The sequence below is a fragment of the Ovis aries genome, chromosome X, assembly GCF_016772045.2.
Source record: "Ovis aries strain OAR_USU_Benz2616 breed Rambouillet chromosome X, ARS-UI_Ramb_v3.0, whole genome shotgun sequence".
Classification (NCBI taxonomy): Eukaryota; Metazoa; Chordata; class Mammalia; order Artiodactyla; family Bovidae; genus Ovis; species Ovis aries.
This window is the reverse complement of record NC_056080.1, coordinates 76,841,150-76,867,489: the sequence shown is the minus strand read 5'-3', so window position 1 is coordinate 76,867,489 and position 26,340 is coordinate 76,841,150. Positions and strand designations below refer to the sequence as shown.

The following is a 26,340-nucleotide window of genomic DNA, read 5'->3' as shown; positions in this document are numbered from 1 at the left end:
ATTTAAGTGACTACACTTTTGTTTTAAGTTACTCTTTTAAAAAATAGAAATGGAACATCTGATTGATTGCCCCAAACTTTCCTCTAAAATCCCTGGAATGCAGAGTTCTTTCCATGGTGTATGTAGTACCATCAATTTTTACAAGTAAGAACTGCCAAGGCTACTAAAGTTTGTAGGAACTATTGCCTAAAAAGTGAAATAATCTTTTGATGTCTCTAAAAATAAGCCCCTCTCTATGAAAGTCTGTGGATTGCTGATCCTATGATTAAAACACTAATTTGTATTTGTTAAAGGATAAGTCTCTCTTTTCTTACAGTCAGAAGACATTGAATCATTGATTCCAAAAGGATTGTCAGAATTTACAAAACAGCAAATTCGCTATATTCTGCAGGTGAGATGGGGTGAAGAGTGCCTGTGAATTTACAACTGAAAAACCCCTAGCCTAGGATGTTTCCTTTAATTAATAACAGAAAGATTTAAGTAAAAATCCTGTTTTACAAGAGTTAATTACATTTTGATTAAACAAGGGCTGAATTATAGTTTGGTCAGACTATCAAAGACTAGTATTGAATGACTAACATTCAGGAAATTGTTATCGAAATATTATTCCTAAAGAAAGCCCTTATTCTCTCCTCGCTGCTGTAGCACAACCTGACTCTAACTTTACAGACTTCACCCTCCTCTTCTCCATTATACTTTCTATACCTCCCTACCCTACCCTTGGCAGATGGAAAGGCCATTGCATTGATTTTCCTGAATTGTGGAAAGTTAGAGACCACTGCAGCAATAAATTCCCCTACATTTAAAGGGAGAAACAGATCAAGATAGATCAAAATAGGTGCTAAAGAATAGAGCTAAAAAGAAGAGTGTATGTGTTTGCAAGAAAAGATTCTAAAGATAATCCAGTTTTGTCTAGTGAGGAAAATTTCTAAGTTTGATATTTGATCTCAAGCCTTTATTGATCATTCACATATTGGACCTGGCATCTTATCTGTGCAACTTAAATGAAATATAAGTGTGTATTAGAAACAAACAGGGGTATAGGGAACACTTATGCTCTGCAAAATCTGAATCTTGGCTATATCCTTGATATTATTTCTGGTGGCACGAGGTCCATCCAAAGTGTAATGAAGGCCTGTTTCCTTGAAAAACTGAGAATGTTTGCATCTAAGTTCCTGAGAGACATTAGTCTGTAGTTTTCTTTGTATTCTCTTTGATTTTGGTGTCAGGATAATTTAGCTTCATGAAATGAATTCGGAAATGTCTCTTTTATTTTCTGGAAGAAACTGTATAAGGAGTGGTTTTAATCGTTCTTGAAACATTTGGTAAAATCCTTCAGTGAAATATCTGGGCATGGATGTATATTTTTTTAGTTTAAAAAATTCTAAATTCAATTCCTTAATAGTATAGATCTATTCAAATGATCTGTTTCATATTGGATGAGTTGTGTTAGCCCGTGTTTCTCAAGGAGGTAGTCCATTTCATCTAAATTGTCAAATTTTTATGTGTATAATTATTCATAGTATTTCCTGACTATCCTTTTCACATCTGCAGGGTCTGTTTTCCTCTCCTCTAATTTCTGACACTAGTGATTTGTGTCTTCTGTTTTTGTTGTTAGTTTTGTTGGAGGTTTATCAATTTCATTGATTTTTTTCAAAGAACTATATTTTAGTTTTATTGATCTCTATTTTTTCCTTTTAAATTTCCATTGAATTTTTTTTGCTCTTATCTATATTATTTCCTTCCTTTGCTTGCTTTTGTTTATTTTGCTTTTCTTTGTCTAGTTTCCTGATATGGAAATTTAGATGATTGATTTCACATCTTTTCTATTTTCTAATGTAAGCATTTAGTGCTATAAATATCTTCGCAGCATAGCTTTAGTGTGTCCCACAAAGTATGATATGTATTTTCATTTTCATTAAATTTTATGTATTTTTATCTCTCTTTGATATCTGTTTTGAATGGTGGATTATTAACGTTTAGAAGTGTATTGTTTAGTTTCCAAGTGTGTAGAGATTTTCCTATTGTCATTCTGTTATTCATTTCTAGTTTGATTCCACAATGGTCAGAAAATATACTTGATATGAGATCAATTTTCTTGAAATGGTTAAGTTTAGTTTTATGTCAAGAATATGGTCTATTTGGGGTATATGTTCCATGAAAACATGAAAGGAACATGTATCTGTTGTTGGATAAAGTATTCTGTAAATGCTGATTACATCCTTTGGTTGATGATATTGTTGAATTGTTATAAACTCTTGCTCATTTTCTGCTAAGTAGTTCTATCAGTTGCTGAGAAAGGAGTGTAAAAGTGTTTAGTTGTAGCTGTGGATTTGTTGGTTTCTCCTTTCAGTTCTATTAGTTTTTGTCTGATACGTTTTGCAGCTCTGTTGTCTGGTGCATAGACATTTAGGATTGCTATGTCTTCTTGGTGGATTGACTCTTATTCTGTAATGTCTCTCTGTGTCCCTGGTAATGTTCTTTGCTCTAAAGTCATTTTTATCTAATGTCAATATAGCCCTCCTGCTTTCTTTTAAGGCTTGCATGATATATCTTTTCCTTTCATTATATATATTTTAATTTTCATTATCTTTGAAATGAGTTTCTTGTAGAAAACACATAGTTAGGTTATGTTTTTTTTTTTTTTCTTATCACTCTGTCAAGTCAATCTCTGTCTTTTAACTGGTGTATTTAGGTCAAGTTGTAATTATTGGTATGTTAGGGCTAGACCTGCCATTGTGTTTTCTGTTCATTCTGTCTTTTGCTTCTTTGTTTTCTTTGTCTTGCTTTCATATAGATTACCTAAGTATATTTTAGAATTCCATTTTGATTAATCTCTAGTGCTTTTAAGTGTGTCATTTTGTATACATTTTTTAGTGGTCACTATATTATATATCCATAACTTATCCCCATGTATTAGTGTCAATATTTTATTGGTATCAGTTAACTACAGAACATTTTTTCTTATTTCATCTTTCTTTTAGCCTCCATATTTATGACTTTTAAAATATTTCCTCTAAGTACACTGAAAGCCATGTCAGACAACATTATAATTTTTATGGCTTGAATCAATTTTAATTTAGAAAATGCAAAAAGAGAAGGAAAACCTACTGTATTTGCCCATATTTTTGCTTACTGTGTTACTTCTTCTTTCTTGATAGTCCAAGTGATTGAAAGTCACTCAGTCGTGTCTGACTCTTTGCAACCCCATGGAATGTAGCCTGCCGGGTTCCTCAGTCCATGGAATTCTCCAGGCCAGAATACTGGAGTGGGTAGCTGATGCCTTATCCAGGGAATCTTTCCAACCCAGGGATTGAACCCAGGTCTCCCACATTGTAGGTGGATTATTTGCCATCTGAGCCACCAGGTTCCAAATTTCCTCTATCTTTTCCTTTCTCTTCAGAAAACTTCCGTCAATCATTCTTTTAGTGTAGGTCTGCTAGTGAAAAATTATTTTTCGTTTCATCTAATCTGTGATTTCCCCTCATTCCTAAAGGTTTTTTTCCCATTGGATACAGAATTTGTAGTTGGCAGTTCTCTTGTTTCATCACTTAAACATTCTGGCTTCTGTGGTTTCTCATAAGAAATTGATTGTTATTGGAATTGCTATTCCCAATAGTTAAGGTTTCTTTTGCTGCTTTTAAGATTTTTAAATTTATCTTCAGTTTTAAAAAGTTTGGCTGATATGTCCAGGCGTGGATTTCTTTGGATTTATCCTACTTGAGGTTTTCTCAACTTCTTGAATGTGTATGTTTGGTTTTTTTTTTTTTTTGCTAATTTGGAAGCATTTTCAGCCATTATTTTTTCATATACTTTTTCAGCTCCACCTTCTTTCTTTTCCCCTTCTAGGATTCTGATGACATGAATGTTAGATATATGTTATACTCCCATTGGACACTGAGGCCCTGTTCAATCTTCTAATCTATTCTCTCTCTGATGTTCAGAATTAAGTATTTTTTGTTGTTCTATCTTCAAGTTTGCTTATTCTTTGCTCTGTCCTTTCCATTATGCTTTTTAGTCCATCCATTGGGCTTTTTTTTTTTTAAGTTATTGCTTTTAGGTTCTAAAATTTCCATTTAGTTACTCTTAATTTGTTTTCTCAGACTTTCCATTGTGTTGCTGAGACTTTCTATTTTTTGTTATAAATCTTTGCAAATTCGTATTGAACCGTTTTTAAGATGGCTATTTTAAAATACTTGTCAGATAATTCTAACATTTTTGGTATCTTGATGTTGGCATGTATTAACTCTTTTATTTTTTATCAAGTTGAAATTTTCCTGTTCTAAGAATAAGTGATTTTTTTATTGACACCTGGATATTTTGAGTATTGTTATGACTTTTTATTCTGCTCAAATCTTCTTTTGTAGCAGGCTTCCTCTGATACTGAGAAACAGAGGAAGTGGGGCAAAAGCTTATTACTGCCAGGTGGGAATGAAAGTCCAGGGTTCCCTACTCTGCTTCTGTTGACACTGGTTGGGGGAGTATCTCATTGTTCTTCTTGGGAAGGGAGGTCCTTACTGATAACACCCTGGTTTCGATGGGAAAGAGTGTTGTAGTAATGTTGCTCTCTTGGCCTCTACAAACACTGTAAGGTGAGTAGCTTCACTTCTATTGGACAATGATGAAAGTCTTGACTCTTCACTGAAAGTGAAAGTGAAGTCACTCAGTTGTGTCTGACTCTTTGTGACCCCATGGGCTGTAGCCTATCAGGCTCCTCCACCCATGGGATTTTCCAGGCAAGAGTGCTGGAGTGGATTGCCATTTCCTTCTCCAGGGGATCTTCCCGACCCAGAAATTGAACCCAGGTCTCCCGCATTGCAGGCAGACGCTTTACCATCTGAGCCACCAAGAATTCACTAATTCCAATTAAGTGACTAAGCAGGGAGATTGAAAGAGAGATAGTCTAATTTCCCTTCTTGGCTTTTGATGCTTTGGGTAGAGTAGAATATAGTTGCATTTTTTTTCTGTGATGTTTGGCTGGAGTAGAGTGGTTATCTAAATGCTATCTGCCTTGCTAGGCTGCCCTTTTTATGGTCCTTTGGCTAGAGAGAGCAGGCTTTCCTAGGGACTTTTATTGTCCATATCTCTGGTGTTTCTGGGTTACTGATTTCCCCAACATCACTCTGATAAATGAAGCAAAAAGAAAGCCTAGGAAATCACTTCTGTATTTTTCCTTAGCTCCCAATGTTCTAAACCAGAGTTCATTCTTTTTTTTTTTTTCGCCTTTCAGAGTCTTTTTATGTATGTTTTATGCATAAATTCCAGGGCTTTCAGTTATATTTAGCAAGAAGAATAGAGAAAAGTATTTCTGCTCCATCTATTCAGAAACAGAAGTTGCTTGTTTTAAAATCATTTTTCTTTGAAGAACTGAGTTTAACCTAGTGAAAGGATTGTTCTTCCTCTTTAAAATTTGAAATATTTTTATACTTCAAGCTTAAACTTAATTTGTATTATATTGTTCTCAACTCAGCCAAAATCAATGCATTTGGCAGCACACTTAGGGAGATGCAATTTATTATTTGAAGATTGACTGTCTCATCTTTTCTAATCTTTAGAGAAAAAAAGTAAATTTGAGAATATGCTGATATATTTCTATCATGAAAAAGGTGATACTTCATCATGGGTAAAAAGAGACCCTTTTCAAATAACATAGCTATGATCTCTTCAGGAATATTCCTTGGATTACTTATGCACGTTATTGACCAAATGCCCTGCATCACTATTCTAATATTGCCATATTAAAAATGAAGTTGTAAATAAGTTTGCTTGTAGAGCAGAAAAATTAGGTTACTATTACTTACATTGCTTGTTTTAAATGCTAGTAAAAATAAATCATCAATTGTTTTCTTCCCCCAGATGAGGGATATGTCTGATAAATCTCTTCGACTAGTGCTGTCCACATTCAGCAACATACGGGAAGAGCTTGGACATCTTCAGAATGACTTGACAGTAACATTTACTTTGATTTTTCTTTCCAAAGATTTTCTAGTTCTTAGCTTCCCAACATATAAATCAAGGCATTCAGTCTGCCTTTTAAAAATTTAATACAATAATATTTTGCTCACCCAGATATAGTTATTTTCTTATAACAGTTAATTGGGGTTGGAGGAGAGAAGTAAAGAGCTGTCCAGTGTGAAAATGAAAGAAACTTGGGTGCACATTTATTATTTAGTTTACCACTAAGGTGATTTAATGCTTAAAGCCAGGGGGTAGTTTGTAAAATTAGAATAGTCTGACTCAATGATTGGGAACTTCCCCTTTTCTGTAATAATAAAGCATACTTTGCATTTTTTTGAATGTTTGAAAATTTCTATCTTTAAGAACTAACATTTTCTGATTTCTATTTTAATTGGTGTTCTTCATGACATCAGCTAGATACATTCAGAAGACTTTCCATACAGTAAATTACTCCTTGAGGACTTTGGAGTGGGTTTTTTGTTTCTGGGTTCTGATGAATACATTCAGACTCTTAATTTGAAAATTCAAAACCTACTGGGATTAACAAGGAGTCTTTGTGGATGTAAGAAAAAATGTTAAATAATTCAGAAGGTTCTGCTTCATTGCACTTAGGATTCATCAGTTCATCAAAATGTCTATCAATGCAGATTTTAAAGTTTCAATCATTTTGTATCCCATATTTTGATTAACTTTTAGAATTCTGTTTTATTAAACAACTGCAAATGAAATAAGCACTTATTTAAACACTTAAATGAAAACAGACCTTTTTCTTGTGTAACTGTTGACAAGTTTCTGTAATTCTCAGTCATAACAAATAATTTTGGTTCTAGTCACTGGAAAATGATAAGATAAGGCTTGAGAAAGACTTGACATTCAAAGAAAATCAAATAAAAGAGTATGAAGATCTCTTGGCATCAGTGAGAGCTGATAATCGCCAACAGCAGGTAAATTGACATTTTCATTGATAATAATTTAGATTGATAGTTTTTCATATGCACAGTTAGCACATTGGAGTTATGAGATACAATCCAGACAATTAAAATATGATGAAATAATTTGTTCATATTATTGAGAATTGAGAGGCCTTGGGTATTTCCAGTTACTGAAGCCCTCTCAGAAAAATATATGGGTGTATGTATGTATGTGTATATATATATATATATATATATATATATATATATATGTATATATATATCTTAAGTATTTTAGGTATGAAGTATAAATAATTCACAATTTTCTATGTTGTTAAGTGACAAAAATTGTATAAATATTGAATATCTAAGTTCACTCACTCATTTGGTCTAGTGTGTTGCTAAAAAGGTTTTTGTAGATCTTAACACATTTGTGCAATGAGTAATTGAATGAATGAACTCTAAAAGTTTTCTACAGATATCTGAGCAGAGATGATTCTTTGGAAATCATAATAAATCTCTGAGGCTGATCCATTCCTAAAATTGGCTCCTGTGACAATCCCAAATTTGGGTTGAGTTTCTAGTTGTTACATAATCAGGCATAAGGTTGTTTTGGTGCCTACTGGAATATAGGTAATCATATTGCCAAGGAGTAGCAAGAGTTTGCTAAATTGGTACACTGAAAATTCATCTAATCTCGATTCCTTCTCACTCAAGAAGGTAAGTGAGAGTAATAAATTTCATAGCTGACTTAACTTACCATTTAAGGATAAATATATAAGCAAACTGGCATGGAAAAATATTTGCTTTGTTTCATTGAATTAATCAACTAAAAGCACTCTCTCCTAAAAAGTAAAATCCATTTGTCTTATTTATTATGTATTCTTTACAGCAAGGATGTCAAGACTCAACCTCAAAATGCCAAGCATTGGAAGAAAACAATCTCTCTCTTCAGCATACGCTATCAGACATGGAATATAGACTAAAAGAATTGGAATACTGTAAGCGTAATTTAGAGCAAGAGAATAAAAATCTTAGAATGCAGGTATTCAAATTTTGTTTTAAGCATGTGCTATTGCCTTAATTATACCATTGGTTATATATACATCTATGTGCTGTGCTAAGTTGCTACAGTCGTGTCTGACTCTCTGCGATTCTATAGACCATAGTCCCCAGGCTCCTCTGTCCATGGGATTCTCCAGGCAAGAATACTTGAGTGGATTGCCATGCCCTCCTCCAGGGGAGCCTCCTGATCCAGGGATTGAACCTGTGTCTTTTAGCCTGCACTGGCAGGCGGGTTCTTTACTACTAGTGCCACCTGCGAAGCCCGTGTGTGTGTGTGTGTGTGTGTGTGTGTGTGTTTGTGTGTATCCAATTCAATGCGAGAAAATACATAGACTGCTTTCTCATGATTTTACATGAAGTTATGTCTTAACTCACTGCCATGCCATTTCAGCTGTATAATGAACTTACAAAAAAAAATCCTTCTGATTATTTCAATGTTTTGTTTAATTATGTGTTTTTTATCTATTAATGTTTTATAATATAATATGCATTTCCTTCATAACAGTCTAATTACAGAAAATTATTTTGCCTTGTGTAGGTTTCTGAGACTTGCACAGGCCCGATGCTGCAGGCTAAAATGGATGAGATTGGCAACCATTACATGGAGATGGTAAAAAACTTAAGAATGGAGAAAGACAGAGAGATCTGCAAACTAAGGGTATGTAGATCCTACACTGCATAAATGTACAGGTCAGCACAGATTTTCTAATAAGATAATGTTATTTTCAAGTTTAAAGCTACAAAGAAAAATCAACTGAGGGTAGAGTGATAGGACTATGTTGTAGAATTTTTTGCGAAATACATATCATTGTGTAAAGAATATTGTTAAATTGTTTTGTAATTTAGCTTCATCTTTTCTAGGAAAGAAAAAAGAAGACATTAAGTTGGGGTTGTTGGTTTTTTAATTTCAATTTATTTATTTGGTGATGGAGGAGAGGGAACACTTTATGATCCTACCTGAAGCTTGCTCTATGCAGGCAAGAACAACTTTCAAGATTGTCCAGTGAAGCCACATTTGAATTCATAAAAATCTTTCTTTGACTTTGAGGGGTGATACATAGCAACAGCTTTGTGAAGTACAAGGATAAAACTGTTGAATTATGTACCTGTAATTGGCATCAAAATCAAGGTGGTATTTGTGAGAATAATTGTACATTGCCTTATTTTGTCATTCTAGGTAAAATTGACTAACCCTTAAATTACTGATACCTAATTGTAGTTATATAACTCAAATATTTTAATATAAAAACTGACCACAGAGTTTTTTTTTCCAAATATAATGTATAGTCTTTACCAAAAATCAATACAATATTGTAAAGTAATTAACTTCCAATTAAAATAAATAAATTTATATTAAAAAAATAAATTAAGTAAAAAAATCAAAATGAAACAAAATAGAATTTGTTCAAAAGGAAATCGACTTTTCTTGCAGATTTCCTCCACTGGTTTCTTTTACATCAGAATGTTACTAATAACACTTTAACATAACAGTCATCTCTGCATACATAATACAGTAAAGAAGGAAATGAACAGGATTTGGAGTCAGAAGACCTGTCATGGAGTTGCAGCTGTGTTGCTTACTAGCTGTTGCTCCTTTGTATAATTTAACATCTCTGGATCTCATTTATCTGTTTTGTAAATAAGGTTTATAATAACACTTATCTCAGAGGGCTGCTGTGAGGACTGAGAGAAGTTATGCAGGCAGGAGGAATATGTTGTTAAGTGCAAATCATGATATAATATTAGTTACTGAGTTTTCCTTAATTAGTATTTGAAGGAATATAAAGTACCTGTTTTCTTAGCTTCATTTTAATTCTGTTGCCTAGGATTTTTACTTACATAATGCCTAAGCCTAAATAGTAAAGTCAGCTTTAAAAAGTGAGAAATTCCTAATTGGTATTTCAATTCATCTTCAACATTCATAAATCTCCAAATGTTTATAACTATTGGTATTTTACTCATTTCATAACTAGCTTTATGACTTTCTTTCACTTAACTTCTTTGGAACTCAGTTATCCATTTTGTTAAATGAGAATTATAATTGTTCTAAGTTCTTTTTAAATCCTTAGACTCAATTAAATCAGTACCAAAAAGATGTTTCAAGAAGAGAAGGAAGCTGCAGTGATTTCCAATTCAAGATTCATGAACTGACAAGTTTGCTGGAAGAGAAGGATTCCCTTATAAAGCGTCAGTCAGAGGTAACAGAGAACGGGTCAAGGTGGAGAGGAACCATACAACTCAACCATGTGGGATAAATACTTCCCACAAACTAAGAAAAGACATATTTCCAAGACTTAGTTTATTCATAAAAAAGAATGTGAATGACTATGAAAAAGTAGAAGGCTGTATTTCAGGAGAAATAATTCAAAGGAAAGATAGAATTGAAGCAAAAAATGTTATGCTTTTAATATTTTTTAAAATGTTGATTTTCTACCTCATTAGCAATGAAACTTCCAATAAGACTGAGTTGCTTCAGTAAGGGACTGTGTTATATTCCTTTCTATGACTATAGTATATAGCCCAAGTTCTGTTATAAAATAGGTACTGAAGGAAGAAAGTATCCAAAATGGTGGCTAATATCATATTGCTGTTATTGAACAAATGGTACTTGTAGTAATGTTCAGTAATAGATTATATTTTAGGAAACAATATCTGTTCCCATATTGCAGTTTCAATACTTTTCTGCTATAGTTATACTTTTTAATCTTTTGCAACAGAAATTTTCACATATTCACCTTGAGAATCATGCCCATTCTATCTCATGTTATCCCTTAAGTATAGAAATATACCAGTTAGTGGATTCTTGCAGAGACTTATAATGTAACTTAATTAGGTATCATGAAGCAAGACTATATGGAATTCAACAAGTAGGATTAGAATATTCTTACCTCAAGGCTAAAAAGGAAGGGAAAAATTATTCTTAGAACCTTGTTAAATGATCAGAAATACCTTTTACCTCATGTTTGTACTGTTTTCAAATGGTTATATTGTTTTTTATTTGTAAGGAACTCTCAAAGTTGAGACAAGAAATATATTCATCTCATAACCAACCCTCCAGTGGTGGAAGGACAACTATTACAACTAGAAAGTAATGTATTTTTAATGAAATTTGGATATAATTTTGGTTATGATATAATCCAAGTTATAGCATGTTTACTTGATATATACACCCTTAGACAGAATTTGGTGTTTTCTGCTGGCCAGTAATTCTACTGAGGAATGAATGTTCAAAAAAAGATGATAAAATTCAACAGCACACTTTCACTGTATTTATAATACATTAAATACAGTGAAAGCAAAAAGCAAATAATTCGTTGTTTAACCAACCATATTAGTCAGGACTCTTTCAGTTGCACATGCCAGAAAGGCAGCTTAAACTGGGAATTGGTTAATCCACTTAACTGGGATTGCTTGTTGTCCAAGTGGATTTGTGTGATCAAAATATGTCTTCAGAAATCTGTCTTTATATTTTGGCTCTGTTCTTTCCTGCATCATCATTCTTAGGCAGCATCTCTTGTGTAATTAATATGACCATAATTTACATCGCAGCAATTTAGCAAAATCAAATAGAAAGTGACTCTTTATGAATACATTCAGCAACAATCAAGTTTGGATATTTCATATAAATGGAATAATGCAAAATGTAATCTTTGGAAACCGAAATCTTTCACTTGGCATGTTTTCAAGATTCATCTGTGGTTTAGCATGTGTCAGTACTTCATTGATTTTTGTTACTAAATAGTATTCCATTTTATGGATATATATAACATTTTATTTATCCATTCATCAATTGATGGAAATTTGGGCTGTTTTCAGTTTTGAACAATGCTATTGCAAATATCTGTGTTCAAATTTGTGTATAAATATATGTTCATTTCTTTTAAGTATATACCTAGGAGTAGAATTGCTTAGCTCATAGTAACTCTGTTTAATTTTTTGGAGAACTCCTAAATTTTTCCAAAGTAGCTGCACCATTTTATAGCCATTAGCATTTGCCTTATATATTGAGTTGCTCCTATATTGGGTGCATAAATATATACAATTGTTATGTCTTCTTGGATTGATCCCTGGATCATTTTGTAGTGTCCTTCCTTGTCTCTTGTAACAGTCTTTATTTTAAAGTCTGTTTTGTCTGATATGAATGTTGCTACTCCAGCTTTCTTTTGATTTCCATTTGCATGGATCATCTTTTTCTGCTCCCTCACTTTCAGTCTGTATGTGTCCCTAGGTATGAGGTGAGTCTCTTGTAGACAGTATATATATGGGTCTTGTTTTTGTATCCATTCAGTCAGTCTATGTCTTTTGGTTGGAGCATTTAATCCATTTACATTTATGGTAATTATCAACTTTTTTGTTGTTGTTGTTGTTGGCAAAGTAATGTCTCTGCTTTTATTTTTTTTATTTTTTTTGCTTTTAATTATTTTTTTTAATTTTTTAAATTTTAAAATCTTTAATTCTTACATGCGTTCCCAAACATGACCCCCCCTCCCACCTCCCTCCCCACAACATCTCTCTGGGTCATCCCCATGCACCAGCCCCAAGCATGCTGCACCCTACGTCAGACATGGACTGGCGATTCAATTCTTACATGATAGTATGCATGTTAGAATTCCCATTCTCCCAAATCATCCCACCCTCTCCCTCTCCCTCTGAGTCCAAAAGTCCGTTATACACATCTGTGTCTTTTTTCCTATCTTGCATACAGGGTCGTCATTGCCATCTTCCTAAATTCCATATATATGTGTTAGTATACTGTATTGGTGTTTTTCTTTCTGGCTTACTTCACTCTGTATAATTGGCTCCAGTTTCATCCATCTCATCAGAACTGATTCAAAATCAACTTTTATGTTCCTACTGACATTTTATAAATTGTTTTGGGTTTGTTTTGTAGGTCTTTTCCTCCTTCCTTTCCTCCTTTGTTCTTGTCTCTTGTGTTTTTTGCCTAGAAAGTTTCCTTTAGCATTTATTGCAAAGCTGGTTTGGTGGTGCTGAATTCTTTTAGCTTTTGTCTGTCTGTGAAGCTTTTGATTTCTCTGTTGAGTCTGAATCAGAGCCTTTCTGGGTAGAGTATTCTTGGTTGTAGGATTTTTCCCCCTTTCATTACAAATATATCCTGCCACTCCCTTCTGGCCTGCAGAGTTTCTGCTGAAAAATCTGCTGATAACCTTATGGGGATTCCCTTATACGTCATTTGTTACTTTCACCTTGTTTATTTGAATATTTTTTCTTTGTATTTAATTTGTGTTTGTTTGATTAATATGTGTCTTGGTGTGTTCTTCCTTGGGTTTATCCCATATGTGACTCTGCACTTCCTGGGCTTGGGTGACTATGTCCTTTCCCATGTTAGGGAAGTTTTCAACTATAATCTCTTCTCTTCAAATATTTTCTCAGGCCCTTTCTCTTTTTCTTCCAGGATCCTTTTAATTCAAATGTCAGTGCATTTAATGTTGTCCCAAAAGTCTCTGAGACTGTCCTAATTTCTTTTCATTCTTTTTTCTTTGCATTGTGGCAGAGATTTTCACCATTCTCTCTTCCAGGTCACTTAACTGTTTTTATGCCTCAGTTACTCTGCTATTTTTTCCTTCTACTGTATTTATTTCAGTTCTTGTCTTGTTCATCTATGTTTATTTGTTCTTTAGTTCTTCTAGGTCTTTGGTAAACATTTTTTGCATCTTCTTGATCTCTGCCCCAATTCTTTTTCCGAGATCTTGGGACATCTTTACTATCATTATTACTCCAAATTCTATTTTAGATAAATTACTTGTCTCCTCTTCATTTAGTTGTTTTTGTAGAAGTTTATCTTGCTTCTTCATCTGTAACATATTTCTTTGTCATCTCATTTTGTCACTTACTATGTTTATGGTCTCCTTCCCAAAGTCTGCATGATCATGGTTCCTCTTGCTCTGGTGCTTGCCTTCTTGTGGGTGAGGCTGGTCCAGAGGCTTGTTCCATTATCCCCTTGATAGGGTGATCAGAGCTTGCCCTACATGTTGCATGCCCTAGATATTGCTATTTGGTTGTCACTGCCCTGTCAGGGGTGGGGTCTGTTCCCTAGTTGTCAGAGTAGAGACCCCCAGATCTGTTTCTTAGCTGTGTTTCTGGTCTGTGGTATAAGATAGGTAGGATTGAAGCACTCCCACTGGGAGAGAAGCCACTGAGTATTCCTCCTCTACAGGTGTTCACCTGTCAATGTGCTCTGTTGTGTCCCCTTTTGCCTGTTAATGAGCTTACAAAGTACAATATTGTTGTTGGTGTTCTTGGTCCCACCTTAACTGTGGGCATGCCAGCAATTGGCCTTGGTGACTCCCAGGCATTGTTTTCATCAGGCCATTGGCTCAGATCCACTAAAGTCAGGTCCTAGGACTGCATCAGCTATGCACCTGGACTCACCATGGGAACTACACAGGCAGCTCATATTTTGGTTTGCCCCAACCTTCACATGTATGTGCCCACAAAGCCCACAGCTGCTAAAGTTAGACCCCTCCCAGTTACAAGAACACTTGTCCTTTCAGATGTTTCACATGCACTGAATTTAGGAAGCCATCAGTGGAGGTGTAACTAAAGTTTACACAGCTGCTAAGAGAGATTTCACCACTTCTTCCTTAGTCACATATCCCCTAGTTTCAGCCCCTTTGGGCAGATTTCCTAGTAGGGGGAGCTATCCGTGTCCTCCTAGGACAGCATGGGCAGGTCCTGACTCCCACTGATGGATTTTCTGGAGGAGCAAATTTACCTATATGCTCCCAGGACAATGGAACAGCTCCTGGAACTCACTGGTGGATTTCCTAGTAGCAAGAGGTATCCGTGCTCTCCTGGGACAGCAGAGTAGTTCCAGCATCTGCCTGCAGGTCTGGAAGAGGTGGCCAGTGTCTGCCTTTGGAGCCCAAGATGGTGATGGTGACTGATGCCAGTCCCCAGGCCTCCTCTAGGCGGTGTCCTGTGCCTGGGAGCACTCACAGGGAAAGAAGCTTTTATGGTGGTCCCACCCCTCTCCTCATGTGCCTCCCAATAATGGTGCCTTCTTTCTCTGGTGGGCTCAGGGCTCTTCCTAGTACACCTAGACCTAGTTAGGTGTAGTTTCCACACCTAACCCTGGTCCTCTCCCTGAGATTGAGCTCTGGAATCTGAACTTCAGCACCCGAGCCCCACTCTCACTGACAGAAGAGTGTCTCAGGTTGGGGAACATAGATTGGCAGTGCCAACCCTCTGTGCAGGTTTACTCTCTATTTTGCCTTCCACAAACCTGTTGCTGCTCTCTCCCTCTTAGGCTCCAATAGTCTCCCTCTGTCCAGTATGATCTCTCCACTGGTGAGGAGACTTCTAAAGGTGTGGGAAACTTTCTTCCTTCACAGCTCCCTCCCAAGGGTGCAGGCCTCATTCTGAATTCTTCTTTTTCCTTTTCTTTTAGTTCTACCCAAGTATGCAGAGGGTTTTTTTTAAGTCTTTTGGGGGGATGTCTGAGGTCTTCTGTGACTGTTCTTTTGTCATCATACTCCTTCTTATGTTTTCAAGACAAAAGATTTTTCTTTAAATTTTTAAAAATTGTGATATAATTAACATATAACATTATTTTACTTTTGGGTATATAACAGTGGTTCACTATATGTATATTTCTAAGTGATCACCACAATAAGTCTAGTTAATACCCAGTACCATCCATAGTTACAAATTTTTGTGATAAGAACTTTTAAAGATCTAATCTTTTAGCTACTTTCAAATATACAATACAGTATTAACTATAGTTACCATACTGGTCATTGCATCCCAATGTACTTATTTTGTAACTGGAAGTTTGTACCTTTTGACCACTTTCACCCATTTTGCTCACCCCCTACTTCCACCTCGGGCAACCAGCAATATGTTCTCTTTATCTATATATATATATATATATACATATATGTACACATATATATATATTTTATCAAGTGAGATAATATGGTATCTGTCTGTCTCTGTCTGCCTTGTTTCATTTTGCATAATGCCCTCAGGGTCAATCCATTCTGTTGTAAATGGTAGGATTTCCTTTATTTTTTGGCTGAATGATATTCCAGTGTGTGTGTATGTATGTGTATTGAATATATAATACATAATATTTTATTTATCCATTCCAACATTGATGGACACTTACACTGATTTCGTGTCTTGACTATTGGTAAATAATGTCATAATGAACATTAGAGTGCAGATATCTTTTAGTGTTTTCACTTCCTTCTGCTAAATACCCAGAAGTTAAATTGCTAGATCATTTGATAGTTCTATTTTTAATTTTTTTGAGGAACCTCAATACTGTTTTCTATAGTAGCTGTACCAGTTTGCATTCCCACCAACAGTGCAAAAGTTTCCCTTTATTCCACACACTTGCCAACATCTGCTATTTCTTGTCTTTTTGATAATAGCCATTCTAAGACAGGTATGAGGTGATATCTTGCTTGATATCTTTAAATTGTGTGCTCTTTCTTTCTTTGCTAACCAATCTGATTAGAACTATATCAATTTTAGTAATATTCTTGAAGTTATTTTCATTATTGTATTTTATCTGTTTTATTGGTTTATTAAGTATATTTCTTTTTTTTATGATTGCTCTAAGTTTTAAACTATTCTTTTTTATATTATCACAGTTTGTCCTCAAATAATGCATCTCATCACATGTAGCATAGAAATGTTATGGTAGTATATTTCCATTTTCCCATGATCTTTCTGCTATTTCTATTATCTATATTTACTTTTACATATATTATAAACCTTCAAATACAGTATTATATTGCTCTAAATAGTAAAATTATTTTTAAAATATTAAAACAAGAAAAACAATGTTTTAAATTTACTCACATATTTATCATTTCTAGTGCTGTTCATTCTTTTGCTTAGATCCAAAATTACCACCTGATAATCATTTTCCATGCTTCCTTTATTTAATTTCTTTAATAAATTTATTTATTTTAATTGGAAGTTAATTACTTTACATCAACATGTATCTGCCACAAGTATACACGTGTTCCCCATCCTGAATCCCCCTCTCTCCTCCCTCCCTGTACCATCCCTCTGAGTCGTTGCAGTGCACCAGCCCCAAGCATCGGGTATCATGCATCAAACCTGGGCTGGCGACTCATTTCATATATGATATTATACATGTTTCAATGCCATTCTCCCAAATCATCCCACCCTCTCCCTCTCCCACAGAGTCCAAAAGACTGTCCTATACATCTGTGTCTCTTTTGCTCTCTCGCATACAGGGTTATCATTATCATCTTTCTAAATTCCATATATATGCGTTAGTATACTGTATTGGTGTTTTTCTTTCTGGCTTATTTCACTCTGTATAATAGGTTCCAGTTTCATCCACCTCATTAGAACTATTTCTCACTATACTGCTCTGCTGGTGAAGACTTTTCTTGGCTTTTTATGTCTGAAAACAGTTGTAATTTTGCCTTTATTATCCAAAGTTATTTTTGCTGTGTGTAGAATACTAACTGGAGAAATTTTTTTCTTCCAGTACTTTAAAGCTCTCATTCCACTGTCTTCTGACTTTCATTATGTCTATTATGAAGTTTGATGTTAATTTTATGATTATTTCTCTGAGTAATGCTTTTTTTCTGTTTATGAGATACTTTATCACTGGTTTTCAGCAATTTGATAATGATGTGCCTCTGTGTGTTTTTCTTCATCTTTAATTTTCTTGTTCTTCATTGAGCTTCTTGGATCTCTGTGTTTAGTTTCTATCAAATTTGGAAAGAATTAGATCGTTATTTCTTCAATTATTTTTTTGTCTCCTGCTAAACCTATAATCTAGAATATATAATCCTATATCTTGTAATCCTTCAATTATGCATATATGAGGGCACCTGATATTTTACATGGCTAACTCATACTCTGTATAGCTTTTTCAGTCTTTTTTTCCTCTTGTGTTTGATTTTGGATAATTTGTCCTGATGTCTTCAAATTTAGTAGTATTTTTTTTCTGCAGTGCCTAATCTGTTGTTAATCCCACACAACATTAATTTCATCTTTATAAATCTGATGTAAATCATCATATTCTCAATCTTTCTCACTGTATTCATGCTTTCCTCCAACTTATTATATACTTTATACATTTCTTTATATTTCTAGTAGATGAAACCTTGCTTATGTGTCATTTCTTGGTTTGTTTCTACTAATTCACTTTTTTCTTCTTCATTACTCATATTCCTGCTTCATTCCATGCCTACTAATTTCTTATTGAATGTCATATATTTTGATTTTACATACTTGAGTTCTGGATATTTTTTATGACACTAAGAATTTAGGAGGTTTGTTCTGAGATGAGGTTAGGCTATTTGGAAAGTGTAATAATTTCAAGTTTTGTTTTTAAACACTTAGAACAACTTGCAGTCTAGGACCAGGTCATCCCACTACTAAGGCAGTAGTAGTGTTTTGTAGTATTTCCCTGATGCCCTCTAGTATTATGCAGAAGGAAATGGCAACCCACTCCAGTATTCTTGCCTGGAGAGTACCATGGATGGAGGAGCTTGGTGAGCTACAGTCCACGGGTCACAAAGAGTCGGACACGACTGAGCGACTTAACTTCACTCTAGTATTAGGAAATCTTCTCACTCTGGTTAGTGGAACACAGACTAGAGTTCCCTCCACCAAGTGAATTCCAGGAATTTTAAGACTGTTCCTTTTCAGTGGTTCTTACCCCAGCCTCAGCAGCTTTTTCACACGCCTATACTGATCAGTACTCACCAAAGACTTGTAAGGGAATTCTCTACAGATCCCTTCATGTCTCTCCAACTATATAGCTCTCTCCTGTCTGGTATTCTGTTCTACAAATTCTCACTCCAGGCAGTGTGGTAGGCACTTGTAGGGCTCATGTCATTTGTTTCCCTTTGGGATCACTGTCTTATGCTGCCAGTGGTCCATCATTGCCAGAAGCAGAAATACTTCCCTCTTATTCTCTTGAAAATAATAGTAATAAATCTAAGAGGAGACTTTGTTTTTAGAAAAAGTTAAAAGTCATTCAGAGCCAAATTAAATAAGGAAAGTCAAAGTAGGAGTGACTAAAAAGCAATGAAATTATTTTCTTGTCCAGCCTGTAAACTAACTTTTGTTTTTCTATATAGGTACAGGACACAGTATCCAATCCTAGGCCTCTTGTATGATGACTATGAATATATACCACCAGGTAGTGATACACAAACTATTGTGATTGAGAAAACAGAAGACAAATGGACTTGTGTAAGTTCATGGGACATTTCTAGAGTATATAATTAGGGAGAAAAAAATCCTAAGGCCATTACGTTTTGTTAGCAGTTTCTCAGCCTCAGCACTATTAATATTTGGGACTGGATAATTTGATGTGGGGGACTGCCCTGCACATTGTAGGACATTGTAAAACTATATAGAATCTGATTTTTAACACCATGATAATGACTGCCTTTTTCTTATGTTAAAATCTTAAGTACTGAAAGCAGGTAAGACTAATCTATGGTTTTTAAAGTCAGGAAGTGGTTGGTTTTCTTTGAGGGTTGGCACCCGATTGGAAGGAAACATAAGGAGGACTACTGGGGTACTAATAATATGCTCTTTCTTGATCTGATGGTTGTATATATGTGCTGAGTTTAGGAAAATTCATTTAGTTGTACACCTATGTGTGTACTACTTCTAAGTTTATTATATTTCAATAAAAGTCTTAAAATGCCTAAGTATATCATGATGAGCAACAGATAAGTATGTATCAATCAACTTTTCTGTAGAACCTTTCAAGGAAAATTTTAAATGTAGACTGCAGGTGCATAATTAATAAATTACTGCAGATATAATTAATAAAATTAAACATCTGTTAACTCACTTTGAACAATTATCTTTTGGTTGAACAAGCTCAAATATTTGAATAAACTAAAAAAAAATTCAGAAAGCTGTTAGCTCTGAAGCCCTTCTCTAACTATGGTCAAATCATTAATCATGTATATATGATTATCTATCATCAGTGGAAGCAACCAACATTCAGTAACCCTAAAATAAAAATAATTTGAACTTTGAAATATATTTTAATATATTGAATTTCTTAGGTCATTAATTATTGAGAATTACTTATTACTATTATTCCCCAGAGGTGGCATAAATTTGCTGTTGCTCCTGCTGCTAAGTTGCGTCAGTCGTGTCCGACTCTGTGTGACCCCATAGACGGCAGCCCACCAGGCTCCTCTGTCCCTGGGATGTGAGGACCTGCCAAATAAAGGGTCTACAGAATAATAGTAGTTACTTTTCCCTTCATTAATAGTATATGGCAATGAACATCAAATTTGATATCTGAAGGTACTAGATACTACTAGCAAGTTCAAAATATATCTAAGTTCACAGATGATAGATGTGTATTTATCAACGGAGACTTTTGGATATATTTAACCTCTAAATATGACACCAAGGAGTAAATCTACTTAAATCTTCCTCCCCTGTGCTTAAAGTCTTTTGAAAACTATACCTTGACTAAAGTCAGATAAACCATTGTGTCATTGACTATACACATAAAAAAGTGCCAAACAGTGCCATGCATTTCCTTTGGTATTATTCATATCAATGTACACAGTTTTTATAACTTTGTTCATATAATGTCTTAACTTAATTATAAGCCAGTTCTAAAATATTTTTTTTTCTTTTCTAGCCATGAATGAATCTCCAGCTCAAAGGAATTTTTTTGTGTCTTTATTAGTACTTTTTTTTCATAACAAAAGCCAATCATTATTTTAAACTATGCTACAAACCTGCAAGTCTAATGGAATTAATTAGTTATACAGATGAGTTTCTCCAGTCATTTATAAGGCTTGAATCCTTTCTATCACATTTTTGTATTCAGTATAGCAACATACTAATTTTAAAAACTCAATTACAAACTGTAGGACTTAATCCACTCTTTTTCAATAGGGTGCTTCCTAGACAGAGTTAATTTTGTTGGGGTAGAGATTTTACAAGTTATCTCACTAGAAGTTTTCCTATGACATTAGAATGCAGTTTAGCTGCAGGAGTAAATACTTTTTTTAATGACAACAACAAAAAGCAATATTATTGAATTTAAAAAAACAGTTTAATGCATGGTATATACAGAATATATTTGCTATTTTCATATTAAACCTTGTGATAAAAGTAGATAATTTATTACATGTACAAAGGAGTTATATTTATACTTCTTTGAGATAAAACTAAATCAAAGGTGATGGTTAATTTCATTTATTAGGGAAATGGGATAATATTTTTAAAAATACCTAAATCTACTAGATTGTACATTATGGTATTATGGGTCTAAGTTCTTGTCAGTGGCTTGGCAAATCTGTCTTCTGAAACATATCATCCCCAAATGATCACACCCACTTTCTTAAAAACAAATAACACTATATTGCAGTAGAGAGTGGAAGGAAGGTGGTCTTTTTTAAAAAAATAGTGGTAGGCAAAACAACATTGAAATACTGTATAAAACTGAAACACTTGATATCTGTATTCTACTTGGGAGAAAGGGATCTTATCATAAAATATTTAATGTACTTTGAAGTTGGTTGATTAACTGGGATCTAATGATCATATAAAGTGAACTAAAGTATTTTCTAAATATATTAGTAGATATGAATGAACTTTTAAAATTTCAACCCCTTTGGTTAAAGTTAAGAATTAGCAAAAATTAAAATGTTTATATTTGACAAAGTATAGATTCAGGTAACAAATAAATTTGGATTTATATGTGAATGAGTTTTTGCACTGAAATGTCTTTGCAAATATCTATATATAATTCTGTCATTCTTTATAATTATATTCTAATAATTATCCATTATACTAAGAAACTGTTAAGATAGGAACATATGAGGCACTATACTGAATCAAGAAGGAGAAGGAAATGGCAACCGACTCCAGTATTCTTGCCTGGGGAATCCCAGGGACGGGGGAGCCTGGTGGGCTACCGTCTATGGGGTCACACAGAGTCGGACATGACTGAAGTGACTTAGCAGCATACTGAATCAAACCACAAGTGAAAAGAAAAATGTTTTTAATATTTATATAAATATCCAAATTAGCCTTGATATGAAGCAAAAAGCCTTATTTTCTTAATACTCTGACTAAAATGTTAAGGTCTGTAATGTGGGTTGGTACAATTCTAATCTTATTAGTGTTTTGTAACAGAATGAGCTATATAGTCCTTACTTTTTTTCCCTTAGTATAGGAACAATGGAGATTTCTCCTCTGCTAACTACTCATATACATAACTGTAACAAAATAATGCCTTGTTATCTCCCCATTATACATTATGTAAGTGGAAGTTTTTAGTAGCCTGATAGAAAAGTGTTACTGCTTTAAAATTAGAATAAATGTGATTTTCCTAAAATACTCATATAAAATAACAGTGCCCCAAATTTGGGTTCATTTGATCCATGCATAGCGAGAGAATGGGAGTTATAACAAGGAGATTATTACACTTAACAAAGTTATATGTATGTATTTCTTTTCTAATTTTTGATCAAGTTCAATAGAAACATGTGATTGTTTTCCTAAGTTTCACACAGCTTATCTTTGAAAACTGCAGATATTGTCAGGTGAGGAATGCCTGTTTATCTAATTTTTGTTCCAGCATATTTTACTTTACATGTTGAATAAAATGGGAGATTGTGCAATGACATGCAAAGTTAATTTGTGTATAAATAAAATATGTATCTATATGGTTTTTGTGGAAGTCCTAGAAGGAAACATGCAGTATGGATGTTTAGCTTAGCTGCACATTTTGGTCAGAAAGTTATTATTCACATGAATGTTTATGTTAGGCTAATAAGCACCACAATAGAAAACTCTGATGTGGATTACTAGAGGCAACACTTTAACATAGTTGGACCTCTCATTGATGCATGTTTCTGCTTAAAATGAGAATTTCTTCACTTACAAACCTAGTCCTCTAAATTTCATAATTCAGTTAAGTTCATAACTAGATGCCATAAAACATTCTTCCCATTTTTGTAATTGTGCTTTAACTGTAATACTGTCTACAGAAACAGTACAAAAGGAACAAAATAAAGCTAAAAAAATTACATGCTACCACTCAATTTAGATCACTTTAACAAAAAGCCATTCTCATTTCTTTCTCATTATTATAATCCACAAAGATAACATCGTGCAGCCATAGTACCCATGAAAGTAAATAAGCTGTGAAAAGACTTCCCTGCAAGGTCTCTCTCCCCCACCAGACACCATTACTAAATTTATTGGATGTCCATAGTACTTTTTCGTCCAGTAAAGAAATGCAAAAGTACTTTCTATCCATCTTAGGATAAATAAATTTTAAAAATAAATACCAGAATAAACCACATCTGTCTTATAAAACCATTAATCTTTAGTGACAAAACAAGACACTTTTGAGCCTACAGAGGAACACTGGAATAGTAATATGACATAATTACATGATAGCCAGGCAGTCTTGGTAGTCTTGGATCAGTCTCTTGTATATGAAATATTAAGTCCAGGGTCTTTATGTTTGGCTTCCTTCCCATTTTTTTATTATTAAAGTTTATGTTCCAGACATTCTTTATGTCAAGGGATAGACTTTATGACATATTACTTTAATAGCTGGTTTGCTAACACAATCAGTATTGAATACTCCTTCCCCAAGTGTGCCAAATATAATAAATCAGACCAATTTCTTAAAATGGGACATTATATAAGCTTTTTAAAGTAGTTTCCTAAAGGGGTCTGATGTGCCAGCTATGTTATGATGGGTAGGCTGGGATCTAGACTGGGTGGCTGCGAGTTACATTCTGGGTTAAATAGTTCTAATACTGCCAATTGGTCCAAATTTTAAAATGGGGGTTTCCCTTTGGAATAGTTACTTGGGTGATGCTCAAAGAGAGAGGCCTAGCTATGGAGAACTGCAGCCTATTATACAGAGTGAAGTAGGCCAGAAAGAAAAACACCATTATAGTATACTAACATATATATATATGGAATTTAGAAAGATGGTAACGATAACCCTGTATGTGAGAGAGCAAAAGAGACACAGATGTATAGAACAGACTTTTGGACTCTGTGGGAGAGGGAGAGGGTGGGATGATTTGGGAAAATGGCATTGAAACATGTATAGTATCATGTAAGAAACGAATTGCCAGTCTAGGTTCGATGAAGGATACAGGATGCTTGGGGCTGGTGCACTGGGATGACCCAGAGATGGTATGGGGAGGGATGTGGGAGGGGGGTTCAGGATTGGGAACTCATGTACACCCGTGGTGGATTCATGTTGATGTATAGCAAAACCAATACAGTATTGTAAAGTAAAATTAAAAAAAAAAAATGAGAGGCCTAGCAACTGGAACAAGTCAGGTGAAAACATTTTTGATACCTAGTGTTAGAGCCTTGACCCTACAAAATCTAGAAGTTCTTCTATAGGGCCTCTAGATTGCCAATAACAATAGGCAGTTCCTATCTAAGAGGTTCCAAGGTTCTAAGAGAACTTTGTTTACCAGTATCAAATTTACAAGCTAATTCTTTTGGTAAGACAGGGTGGAATTACCTTGTGATATTCTAGGGTTCTAATCTAGTTCTGCATTTTCTCTAAATGAAATCTTGAGTCCTAAAAGTTTTATTTGATAGAATTCCAGTTCTAACCAATTCTCACAATAAAGGAAACTAGAAAGTACTGACCAAGAAAATTGTTTAGTTCCCCTGCCTTCATGTGAGATGTCTTCTTTTTCTGGAAGTGTATTTAAAAACTGTGTGATATCTTCCTTCAAAAATTCTTAAAACTATGCCTGGGACTTACTTCAAAATAAGCCAGTAAGACAATAGGGAATAAAAATAAACCAATGAGGTATAGGTGGGTTAAAGCAGGAGTAAGGAAAAGTAAAAAATGAATCAAAATTGACCATGTAAGTAATGATTGCTAAAGTTGGGTAATGGCTATATAGGGGTTCATTATATTGTATATGGTCAAAAGTTTTCTGCAATATAAGTTATGTCATAGATATCTTTAAGGGAAGGTCAAGGTTCAAACTGGTGGTTTTCCTGTATGAGACATGAATTGAATTTGAGAGCTCTACCTGAATAATTCTTAATATTTTGCTATCACGGTATAGGCCACTTGGAAGTGACAATCAGACAAATCCATTTCCATGTAATGACCCTGAACTGTTCTAGAAAAGTGCCTATTCTTTTAGTAATTGCAAAATGATTCCTCCTTCTTGTGAAGGTACTTTGACTTACATTTTGGGGGGGGGGGTCATATAAAATAAGCCTGTCCAGGTAAAATCTGCATTTTTAAGAGCAATCTTTTGTTTGTAACATGGGCTGAATTCTTATCTGTATTATCTTGGCTGAGGTTTTCTAGATCCAATTAATAAGAGAATCTATTTGCTTTTCTTCAGCCCCATTGTAGCCATGAATGAGTAGAATAACCTCTTCACATGGCTCCCTGCTTCCCTTGGCTCCTCTACAATACATTCTTCACACAGCCTCCAAAATGATCTTCAAAATGTAAATCACATCATTCCTTTCCTTAAAACCCTCCAATGACTTCTTATTTCAAATTCCCACAGGTCTCATCAATTATCAGTTCCTTTCACCATGATGCAGCCAAAGCTTGTACCATCTCAGGTTGTCTGTATTTGCACGTATATTTCTCTGCCTTGAATGCTCTTGCACAAGATCTTCATGACGGGTTTTTTCTTGGCACTCAAGTCTCAGCTCAAATGCCAAGTCCTCAGTATGGATTTCCTCATTATACTCACTCGTAGTTGTTTAAGCAAAGCTGCCGAAGTGTACCAGAATTACACTGGGGGCTTTGCCTAACACCTCACTATTTCTACGGTGGTTAACACATTGGCAACTTGATAGAAATGCAGAATAGTAGACCCCAGTCCACACCTATAGAATTAGAATATGTATTTTAACACTATCCCTAGACAAACTCCATAGACATTAAAGCTTAAAGCATTGGTCTAACATGTAATGGCTTTTTCTCTTAGTGATCATTAAAGAATAATTAACCCAACTGACAAAGAGTCTTAAGCAACAGTGCTATATATCTAGGTACATGAATTCTACTGAACACTGACTACTAAGTTCATTTGCAGAATCTTTCCCAAAGCCTTGATTTAATGAATGTATGTTGGCCTACGGGAAACATAATTAGATTCATTTTTCAGGATCTTGTTACTTAAGCAGGCCAAGAATTTTTAGTTTTCTCTATAATACTAAGTCTCAAGTCTTAAGATGAGCAACTTTAAAGCATTCCATCATGGTTTTAACAAAAAAAAATTGAGGAATAATCATGCTATACCATCGTAACTGTTGAAATTCCTAGCTCATGTTGTTAATGCACAAAATTCTATAAAACATCAAATTGCAGGCAAAAAATGCCTAAGAGCAATTTTAAGTAAAAAGTCTTTTAAGAATGGACATTAAACAC

The 26,340-nt window shown here is 34.4% G+C and overlaps 1 protein-coding gene across 2 annotated transcripts in view; it reads left to right on the top strand.

The window, feature by feature from the left end:
- Positions 1-22,570, top strand: part of POF1B (POF1B actin binding protein) — a 99,472-nt gene extending 76,902 nt beyond the window's left edge. For both annotated transcript variants that reach the window (XM_004022231.5, XM_060407529.1), the window contains 9 exons: positions 317-391; positions 5,857-5,949; positions 6,789-6,902; positions 7,762-7,914; positions 8,473-8,592; positions 10,004-10,132; positions 10,940-11,022; positions 19,034-19,148; positions 20,575-22,570. In XM_004022231.5, the coding sequence (XP_004022280.2) occupies positions 317-391; positions 5,857-5,949; positions 6,789-6,902; positions 7,762-7,914; positions 8,473-8,592; positions 10,004-10,132; positions 10,940-11,022; positions 19,034-19,148; positions 20,575-20,580 (888 nt within the window). In that variant the 3' untranslated portion in view covers positions 20,581-22,570. The remainder of the gene's footprint in view (positions 1-316; positions 392-5,856; positions 5,950-6,788; positions 6,903-7,761; positions 7,915-8,472; positions 8,593-10,003; positions 10,133-10,939; positions 11,023-19,033; positions 19,149-20,574) is intronic.
- The last annotated feature ends 3,770 nt before the right edge of the window (positions 22,571-26,340 follow it).